Consider the following 11,637-nt stretch of genomic DNA (forward strand, 5'->3'; position numbering starts at 1 on the left):
CTCATTGATGTGAGTAATAGACACTGACTATGTACAAGAGTGACATTGTTTTCTCATACAACTCCATTGAAGAACGTAACTGCCATAAATACAGTATATTGTTACCTATCCCAGTCACTTACCATTTGGCTGATCATCCAAAATAAAATGAAGTTACTATAGACTGGAATTACATTAGCCCTTTCTATATTCACCTATGTTCCTGTTTTTTTTCTTCATTTCAGTGAGATGTCTACTCAATCTACAGGTAAAATTTAGTCTTCATATATATTTTTGTTATACACTGATTTATATGGCAATTATTAACACTTGTGACTCAAATATGGATTCTTAGTCAATTTGTGGCACTTCAATATAAAAGAAGGCAGAGTATGAACTGAGCCTAACTCAAAAATACTCCGTTTTGAATGACCTATTATGTCTTCTTTATAACAATGTTTTTTATCACTTATACCGTAGTTTAATAACTACCATTAAAATAAAATAGTATCTGATCAACACTGGGCAGCCTCCGCCTCCATGAGTGGAGTGCCAGCCACCAAATCCTAACAGATATGACCATAATGACATGATATGTTAAATGGATTTAAAAGAGTAAAAAAATTGGTATTTTATTGCAGAAATTGTACACCTCTTGTTCATAGGCTATGTTAGGTTTTACATACACTTAACTGGGTAATAGCTGCAACAATAGAGAAAATCCTAAAACAGATTGGCACTGTTTTTGAGGAAAAACTGCCTTAAAGTCTATAGGGAACTGTTCACACTGTCACCTTTTGGAGCCTCTCTCAGCAGTTGTGTCCGACGTGACTGGAAGAATAGTTAAGCCTGCAGCACTATTTTTTCTATACACCACAATGTGCCATTTGTACATACAATAAAATACAACCTATTAAAGCATATAGCCTTAAAGGGCTTCTGTCACCCCACTAAACTAATATATATTTTTTGTGTACTTATAATAACCTATCCTGCCATATTGCCATACATTATGTTATTAATCATTTTCGTTCAGTAGATTTAGCAAAAAACTTACTTTTATGATATGCTAATTACCTTTCTACCAGCAAGTAGGGCATCTGAGATAAGGAGGCTCGCCTCCTCAGCACTCCCTCAGTGCGCCTGCGCCGACGACGTCACCGAAAGAGAAGACGTCATCGGCGCAGGCGCACTGAGAGAGTGCTGAGGAGGCGAGCCTCCTCATCTCAGAGCGCCTGCGCCGAATCAACACAGGAGCGCGATTTTTGAAATGCTGACAGGGCTGGCCGGAGGAGGAGATCGCGGCTGGCCCTGTCAATCAACAGAAGGAGGGGGCGGTTTTCTGCGGCTGCTACCAGCAAGTAGACGCCCTACTTGCTGGTAGAAAGGTAATTAGCATATCATAAAAGTAAGTTTTTTGCTAAATCTACTGAACGAAAATTATTAATAACATATGGCAGGATAGGGATTATAAGTACACAAAAAAAAAATTTGTTTAGTGGGGTGACAGAAGCCCTTTAAAGGGGTTTTGGGGGAGTATAATATTGATAATGTATCCTCAGGACAGGTCATCAATATCAGATTAGTGAGCGTCCAACCCCCGCCGATGAGCAGTTTGAAGCTATTCCTAGGGGCTGTGCTTGGTATGCAGTGAGGATGAGTCAGGCCTGACGATAAGTCATCAATTCTTTACTCTCAGAAAACCCTTCACAGAGTTTATCTTATAAAGTAAATCCATATCCATAAGTCCTATTGTGGCATCATAGAGAAGAGTGCTCTATCAGGATCCGCCTCTATGAGCTAGAACGGACCCAGCCATTCAATACATTATCATGGTCAGCAACAGTAATTTATAAGGCAACCTTTTAGGGACCCTCATTTTTGGGACAAACCTTTAAAGATACCTTCATACTGCTTGACTTTCAAAAATACAGATTAATCAGATGCTTATTTTTGCATAATCACCTTAATAATTTAATATTTCTGCTATTTCAGACATACACCGAAAAGTCAAAACCATCGTTCAAGACATGGTCAATGGAAGAGTGGTGAACTCCAGAATTTCTGAGATACCACAGAAACTGTGACAGCTATAGACACTAAAATTTTAGGATGCAAAGTGTTTTACAACAAAAGCGCGTGACAGATCCCCTGTTTACATGTGCCAATATTTATCATTAATGTACAGTAGGACTACTCTAATACATACATGTCCTGAAAAGATATTTATTGATGAGAACACAAGAGCAATTTGCAGTGTGGGGGTTGCCTTTAAAACTGAAAAATAGAATGATGCCAGTTCTACTCATATTATTATGGTCATATAATCTAGGTTACATTTTTTATATTACATGATTGGTCTTTTTGTAAAGGTTTTATATAGGCATGTGTTCCCGAAAATGTGATTTTTTTTTTTAATGTTTCATTAACATCTGAACTGGTCTTTTCTACACATCTTATTGACCTCAAAAGACAATAGAGGGCCATGGTGTCTAGTTTAGACCAGCCCATTTTCAAGTACCTTATAAGGTACTGAGTTAACAGACAGGGTCTTATTTTGAGACCGCTATCTATTAGCCAAAGAGTTACCCAAAGAGTGTCTGTCGAGGACTGAGCACGTTCATGCATTACATGAATAACTTATTAATTTTAATGGAACCTGTGTAATGCTTCATGTCCCCTGTGGTGGCACTGCAGGGAAATGAAACACTTGCTGCTGGATTCCCCAACAGGTTACAGCTGATTGCTAAGGGTCCCAGCAGCCAGGAATCAGTTTATGTTTGAAAGACATTCCTAACAAAAAGGGATTATCCAAGTGAGCAACCCCTTAACACAGCTTTTCTTAAGACCTAATAAGACGAACTGACATAATTGTAAGGCCATCTTTATATTACTTATCATTTACGATTGTCCAGTTAGATAAAGTATTAAGGCTATATTCTAAATAGAAGCCACAACACTCTGCTGGATCCATCGTTTGAAGGATACCACTGGCGTCCAACAGACCCAATGACTTATAATGGGGTTCATCAGATTTCGCCATGGTGTCCATAATTTTGACATACAAAAATAGGGCTGCAAATATTATTGACCAAACTCATTACACCTTCAACAACATAAAACAGAGTAGTCATGGTTAACAATTAATTTGTAACGTAAAACATAGAATGTTTCCAAAATGTATTCTCGTGCTATTTAAGGACATAGGATATCTTTTATTGTTACAAATTTATAGAATTTTATTTTAATCATATTTTACATTTTTGTTAAATGATTGATATGTAAAAATACACACTAGGCCTCAAAACCAATAGAAAATAGAAATCAATCAGATGCAAGCGTTTATTTCCCCCCACAGCCAAAGTTTGGTAATTATAGTTTATGTACTTTCATAGAAATAGATTCGCATAAAACTTCGTTCCAATACTGTAGGGAGCTCCATTTCCTCAACTTGGTAAAGTGGTACCTTGGATCAGGACCCGAGTTTGGAAAATTGATTTTTACAGTACAAATTAATTTATGATGTTATTACCTGAAGTCTCGCAAGACTTTGCTAAGCAATAACTTTGGCTCATCGGAGCCAATACATTCTAATACTATGCGAAGCTCCTGCTCCGTACAGTATTGGAACAAAGTTTTATGCAAATTGACTTTGGATGTTTCAACCGAACTCGATTCGCTCATCCCTATTTACAATCTATGAAAAAGTATCCGTTTTAACATCAGTTTATGAGGAGCTAATTAAAAGATGACAAACAAGATGGCTCAACTTCCTGCTGTTACTTTTACCAAAACAGCCACTGCAATCAAACGGCAAAGAATATCTGTAAGTAAATTAATATATTTACTAAACATTGGCTGCTGCTTTAACTTGTGACTGCCTAATATGTGGGCAATTTTACATTTTGGATGAATATCCCCTTTAAAGGGTACCACTAGCTATGATCATGGCTGTGTGTCCGCTTGAAATGATGGCAAAAGATGCAACTGGAAAGATGGGCAATCCAGTTGTTTTGGTAATTGTGTAAGGCTAGAGGCCTCTCCTGCAAAGGAGGTTTGCAAAAAAGGCTTGTGCCATCGTACAGCCGCCTAGGCAAAAATGCCACTGGTGGGAGATATAGTTGTGATCATTACTTGAAGTGGTTTTCTGGGAGTTTGACACTCCTCTGGATAGGTCATCAGTATCTGATCGGTGGAAGTGTGACACCTGGCACCCCCACCCATCAGCTGTTTGAGAAGGCACCGGCACTCGCAGTAGCTCTGCGGCCTTCCCTCTGCTCACCAAGCACAGTGCTGTATATTGTATGGCGGCTGCGCTTGGCACCACATCCCCATTCACTTTAATGGCCATGTGACCATTAAACGTGACGTCACATGAACCTAGGGAAAGCTGAGAGAAGGCTGCAGCACTACTGTGAGCACCGCTGCCTTCTCAAACAGCTTATCCGTGGGGCTCCCGGGTGTCACACCCCCACAGATCAGATATTGATGACCTATTCTGAGGTGTAAAACTCCTAAAAACTCCTTTGAAGGTGTCTGACTGGTAGCTATTGGCAACTACTCCATTCATTCTCTCCACTAGTAATAGAGGAGGCCCATAATCTATCTGATCTCAATGTCTCTATCCTAGTTGCTTCATACTAAGCTGTTACCAGTTGCAATTCTGTCCCTTTTTCTTATTTATATTTTCTTAATATTTTAATCAGTTTGTAAATTCTTGCATGTATTTACAGAAAAATAATAATTTTCTCATATGATTAATTTTTTTCCCATATTTTAGGATTACTTACTAGTTCTCTTGTTTGGTGTGAATGTAGTTTAGATAAGAGAGAGAATTGAATTAAAGATGCTCATTAGCAGATGTAGGAGATATGAATGTGTCATTTAAAGGGGTATTCTGGTTATTTGAAGTTATCCCCTCTCTACAGGATAGGGGATAACTATTAGATTGGGGAAGGTCCTACCGCTGGGTTCCCTGCAGATCTGGAGATTGGAGGCCTATACGTCACAAGGCCCGCCGATATGAACAGAGCTGTAGGTCTAGCATGCACAGCCGTTCCATTCTTCTCTATGTGAATGCCAGAGATAGCCAAGTACACTGCTCTGTTCATTTGGGGGGAGCCGTGCAGGGTATGGGGCCCTCTATCGTGTAATTGGTGGAGGTTTCAGCAGTAGGATCCCTTCTAATCTAATTGTTATTCCCTATTATGTGGATAGGGGATAGCTTCAAATTAACAGAATACCCCTTTTACAGTTAAGACAATGCAGTAGGTTTACCTAATCTTTTACAGATGACCACAAATAATAAAACATGAAATTACAATCTCATTTCTGCTACATGTATATAAAAATGTGACTGCCCCATTTCACGCATATGGTATAACATGTTTTTTTATGAATGTATGCTATGCAATGATTTCAGAACTAGATTTCACTGCTATGGTAAAGCTTAAAGGGGTTGCTTAGGTACTCCAAGAGAGTCAGACCTGGCCACAGGTTGTGTGTGATACTGCAGCTCTACCCCATTCACTTCAATGGAACTGAGAGGCAATACTGGACATGACCTACTGTATGACCAGCTGAGGCGCTGTTTTTGAAGAAAGCAGCCCTATTTTTCTAATACTATACAACTCCTTTAACCTGGATTGGACAGTATATGCAAGTTCAGTGCTGGTGGTAAAACCACTATGAATGTGCTAAATATGAGTATCAAATATAATTTTTTTTAACTTTTTTTGGAATTGATATGAGAACCATATGATTAAGATTTGATAACAAGGTATTCACTTTAATATATTTCTATTTAGAGATAAAAAAAAATTGAGGACAATATTCGAGAATTGCTCTAAAATGTTCATCCAGAGCTACCGTGTATATTCACTCTATATTGGTTCTGTCAGGTCTCTTATCTGAGGACAGCATGTGATAGAAACAGGGGCGTAACTAGAAAACGCTGCCCCCTCCCCTGATCAACTTCCAACAAGACCACCGGTCAACATTGGCCACCCTCGCCATACAACCTCCTATCACCTACACAGTAGTTATCCCCCCTTAGTGCTTTCACACAGTAGAATGACCCCTTAGTGCCCCCACACAGTAGTTATCCCCCCTTAGTACCTTCACATGGAAAAATGCCCCCTAAGTGGCCCCATTACAGTAGTTATGCCCTCTTAGTGCCCCCATGCAATAGAAAGGCCTTTTTGGGCTCAAACACAGTAGAATACCCTCTTAGTTCCCCCACAAAGTAATTATACCGCCTTAGTGCCACTACTCAGTAATTATGCCCTCAGACCCCCGGCCCTCACAGTAGTGCTCAACCTTAATGCCCCCACACAATACTCCCCTTTTGTGCTCACGCACAGAAGTCCACTCCTTTAGTGCCCCCTTCACAGTAATTATGCCCCTGTGGTATAAATAAATAAACATTAATATTCACCTAGTCCCATTCCCACAATGAATGAAGCAAATCCTGCTCTACCAAATAGACGCAATGAAGTGGCAGGGGAACCAATAGTCCTTTAAGCAGTTAAATAGCATTTTACATGAAAATACGGAATTAAATCATAAGAAACTATATTTGGATGGATCTCAGTTCATGGTGGGGGTCCTAGAAGTCAGAACATCAACGATCAGATACATATCGCCAATCCTGTGGATAGGGGGGCTAAGTAAAAAACATTGTCCACTTCAGTTTTTTCAATTTCTTTTTACGTTTCCCCCTTTAATTGACAGTTTTAAGAATGTTCAATTGTTACTAGATGTTATGATGAAGAATGGTAAATACAGAACAGTTTACTTTGCAGGTGTAAGAGAGCTGTTACATGTACAGTATATGTGAGAAAGATATAAAAATGTATGAAAACAGAAATTAATAATATATATGTTGTACCCCACTGATTAAGGAATATTTATGGATTGCTGTAAATGCAATAACTCAAATCTGTATTATTATTTTTTTATTATGTGAACATAAGCACTTACCTGTCATCTGTGAATATGTCCATGTGTCCCTTATCTCTTGATTTTGTCTGTAGTTCTAAATAAAATATTCTAACATATTGCATGAGCTCATTTCAAGTAAAGTATGACTACATACATCATGTATAGAAGTGGGAACAAAGTGATAAAGGTAACATTAAGGGTCCATTCACACTGTGGAATTTTGTTGAAGACAGCCACGCTGAAATTTCACCGAAAAAACACCATAGTTGGCATTATAGCAGATAACTTTTCCTTTGGGTTTCTGCTGTGTAAAAGAGCAGGCGCCCGGTGGCTATGGCATCCGCTAGGTTCCTGAGCGAGACACCATCTTTAGAGTCCAGACGCTTGCCATACATATATCAAAGCTGAATATTTTTGGAAGTAGTTTTTAGTTTGTTTTTAGTTTTAGCTATTTTAGGGGGATATCTGTGTGTGCAGGTGACTATTACTGTGCATAATTATTAGGCAACTTAACAAAAAACAAATATATACCCATTTCAATTATTTATTTTTACCAGTGAAACCAATATAACATCTCAACATTCACAAATATACATTTCTGACATTCAAAAACAAAACAAAAACAAATCAGTGACCAATATAGCCACCTTTCTTTGCAAGGACACTCAAAAGCCTGCCATCCATGGATTCTGTCAGTGTTTTGATCTGTTCACCATCAACATTGCGTGCAGCAGCAACCACAGCCTCCCAGACACTGTTCAGAGAGGTGTACTGTTTTCCCTCCTTGTAAATCTCACATTTGATGATGGACCACAGGTTCTCAATGGGGTTCAGATCTAATGACATGGCCTCCTTGATCACCTGATTTTCTTCTTTTATACCCTTTCTTACCAGCCACACTGTGGAGTACTTGGACGCGTGTGATGGAGCATTGTCCTGCATGAAAATCATGTTTTTCTTGAAGGATGCAGACTTCTTCCTGTACCACTGCTTGAAGAAGGTGTCTTCCAGAAACTGGCAGTAGGACTGGGAGTTGAGCTTGACTCCATCCTCAACCTGAAAAGGCCCCACAAGCTCATCTTTGAAGATACCAGCCCAAACCAGTACTCCACCTCCACCTTGCTGGCGTCTGAGTCGGACTGGAGCTCTCTGCCCTTTACCAATCCAGCCACGGGCCCATCCATCTGGCCCATCAAGACTCACTCTCATTTCATCAGTCCATAAAACCTTAGAAAAATCAGTCTTGAGATATTTCTTGGCCCAATCTTGACGTTTCAGCTTGTGTGTCTTGTTCAGTGGTGGTCATCTTTCAGCCTTTCTTACCTTGGCCATGTCTCTGAGTATTGCACACCTTGAGCTTTTGGGCACTCCAGTGATGTTGCAGCTCTGAAATATGGCCAAACTGGTGGCAAGTGGCATCTTGGCAGCTGCACGCTTGACTTTTCTCAGTTCATGGGCAGTTATTTTGCGCCTTGGTTTTTCCACACGCTTCTTGCGACCCTGTTGACTATTTTGAATTAAACGCTTGATTGTTCGATGATCACGCTTCAGAAGCTTTGCAATTTTAAGAGTGCTGTATCCCTCTGCAAGATATCTCACTATTTTTGACTTTTCTTAGCCTGTCAAGTCCTTCTTTTGACCCATTTTCCAAAGGAAAGGAAGTTGCCTAATAATTATGCACACCTAATATAGGGTGTTGATGTCATTAGACCACACCCCTTCTCATTACAGAGATGCACATCACCTAATATGCTTAATTGGTAGTAGGCTTTCGAGCCTATACAGCTAGGAGTAAGACAACATGCATAAAGAGAATGATGTGGTCAAAATACTCATTTGCCTAATAATTCTGCACTCCCTGTATGAGGTGTAGAGAAAGTGGATTCTTATTTAATTGACCCACAAGTCAGAAAATGTTCCCCCGTTCACACCTATGCATCTTTGGACTCGTCGACTGATACTGCTTGTGATGCTGCGGATGGTGTATGTGATGTTTTCCGTGAGTTCATCCAAGGGATGTGGATTGTTATTGGACACTTTCTGTTTTAAATTTCCCTACAGATAAAAATTGCATGTGGACAAGTCTGGGGAAGGTAGTGTCCATAACCCCTTGCTCACAGTTCGCTCCTCCGTGAACAGTTTATGAATCCGTGCCGGTGATTTCCGGGAGGTGTGGCATGTTCCCCCATCTTGTTGGAAAAAGCAGGACATTTTTTCTTCTGGTGTTAGTTGGTTGTAAAACTGTTCAAAGATGTCCAGGTAAATTGCGGTATTCACAATTAATTTTAAGAAAATTGGGCCTATTATTCCTGGTCCTGACGCTGTGCACCAAACACCAATTTTCTGGTTGTGAAGTGGCATTTCGTGTGTCAAATGGGAATTTTTAGCAGACCAGTACCTTGTGTTCTGGGAATTTATGTGTCCTGATAAATGAAACCAAGCTTCATCCATCAAGTACAGCAATGGGTCCAAAAGTCTGTCAGCAACCATAGTAAGTAACCAAGTCCAGTAATTTACACGTTTAGCACATGTCAGACTCTTTTAGTTCCGGCACACACGCTATTTGGTACAGTTTCAGGTTCAGAGATTTCAGTACTCGCTGACACGTCATTCGTGAAACACCAACTCTTCAAGTTGATTTTTGCTTCTGAGCCCCTTACACAGTAGAGTTTGTTGAACTGTTATTTTAGACACTCGTCTGGTTTCCCCTAGTTCATTTTTGGGGTGAGCTGCTCGACTCTAGTGTATCGGTCCACCCTCGCACACCTTTGTAGCCGACGTTCACATCGCATCAATGGCTTGAGGTGTTCGGCAGTTTCCATGTTGCTCATTCGCAATGGTACCATTTGTCTACTCACAATACACTTTCACCACAGCAGCAACAGTTCACAAACCGCACAGTTTCAGAAATACTGCCACCCTTGACACGAGAGCCAATAATCATCCCAATATTCATCAGACCGCCAGTCTTCAACAGACCCCCAATCCTCATTAGACCTGAGATCAGACCGCCAAATCAGACCGCCAATCTTCATTAGACCCCAACCCTAATCAGACCTCCATCAGACCTCAGATTAGACATAAAAAAAATAAATGAACTTGCCCCTACTGCTCCAGATGGTGACACCCCTTGGGGGATCCAGTATGCTTTTTCTGCATGCTCCCTGGTATTCTGCCATTGCCGCACTTTATTGTGACCTGATGATGCACAGGTCAGAGTCAGGTCATAGTGTGCTACATCCTGACACAGTAGTCAGGACGCAATGCAGCGCGGCTCCTGCAGAAGTCCAGGGAGCCATGAGTACAGCCAGCACTTAGGAGTGCTATATTCACCGCCCCTCTGTCCTATTGTGTACTAATGAGTGCTTTCATAATGGAAGCGTTCATTAGTATTTGCTTCATAAGATGCACTGACATTTGAAGTGAGCTGAGCTGAGTTGAGCTGTGTGACAGTTTTCCCTAAGGCCTCATGCACACAACCGTATGTATTTTGCAGTCCGCAAAAAATATGGATGCCATCCGTGTGCATTCCTTATTTTGTGGAATGGAACAGCTGGCCCCTAATAGAACAGTACTAACCTTGCCCGTAATGCGGAAATGTAAATACGGACATAAGGAAACAGAATACACACGGAGTGCTTTAGTTTTTTTTGCGGACCCATTGAAATGAATGGTTCCGTATACAGTCCACAAAAAAACCCGGAACGGACACAGAAAAAAACCACGTTTGTGTGCAAGAGGCCTAAAAGTGGTGAGTCCAATTGAAAAAAAGTAAGCTTCTGCTCCTGGGACACACCTTCAAAATTATATGACAATACAGTAGGTATCCTCTAAGGCCCTGATTCAGCAAGACTGGCGTCTGATATGCCGGTCTTGATGAGGCCTGCACTGCCGGTGGAGCGATATAATTTATGACAAGGCACAAACTGCAATTTTGCCCTCAAGCCAGAAAGAATTTGCTACAGATGGTGAGAGGATAATTATTTAAATCATGTTAATTTGCGGCAAATTAATTGTTACATAAGTGATGTCATGTTATTTTAATTAACATTTGAGTTCATTTGATTGGTTTAATTATTTAGTATCCTAAAAGAATTAACCAGCAGGCACAGGTATTTATGATTCACAAGTTCTTTTATGAAGCTTAACAGAAACTGAAGGAATGCATTATTTTTTTTTTACGTTATAGCAGATCAGCAGTAAGAAGAGAATCACATTCTTTCCCATAGGATCCAATTAAAACAATAAGGGTGTCATTTATCATTTAAGGTTGTTCTTATGTCACTTTATAAGCCTGGCTTTGCTTTGTGTGCCTGTGCCAAATTTATGAATAGAGATGGCCCGAACTATCCGACGGCGAACAGTTCCCGGCGAACATAGCTTGTTCGCGTTCGCCTCTGCCGGGCGAACACATGCGATGTTCGGTCCGCCCCCTATACATCATCATTGAGCAAACTTTGACCCTGTACCTCACAGTCAGCAGACACATTCCAGCCAATCAGCAGCATACCCTCCCTCCCAGACCCTCCCACCTCCTGCACAGCATCCATTTTAGATTCATTCTGAAGCTGCAGTCTTAGTGAGAGGAGGGAGACTGTAACTGCTGCTGATTTAATTGGGAAATCGATAGCTAGGCTAGTGAATTCAGTGTCCACTCCAGTCCTGAAAGACTCATCTGATCTCTGCTGTAAGGACAGCGTCCTGACAGCACCCCAA

General features: G+C 40.6%; 1 protein-coding gene across 1 annotated transcript in view; it reads left to right on the plus strand.

Annotated features, from left to right (window-relative positions):
• The window catches only part of LOC121003696 (keratin, type I cytoskeletal 19-like), a 34,917-nt gene extending 27,877 nt beyond the window's left edge, over positions 1–7,040 (plus strand). Inside the window, exons 7-8 of the mRNA XM_040435564.1 lie at positions 225–247; positions 1,975–7,040. Of these exons, the coding sequence (XP_040291498.1) occupies positions 225–247; positions 1,975–2,066 (115 nt within the window). The 3' untranslated portion in view covers positions 2,067–7,040. The remainder of the gene's footprint in view (positions 1–224; positions 248–1,974) is intronic.
• The last annotated feature ends 4,597 nt before the right edge of the window (positions 7,041–11,637 follow it).

This window comes from Bufo bufo, chromosome 6, assembly GCF_905171765.1.
Source record: "Bufo bufo chromosome 6, aBufBuf1.1, whole genome shotgun sequence".
In the NCBI taxonomy this organism is placed as follows: Eukaryota; Metazoa; Chordata; class Amphibia; order Anura; family Bufonidae; genus Bufo; species Bufo bufo.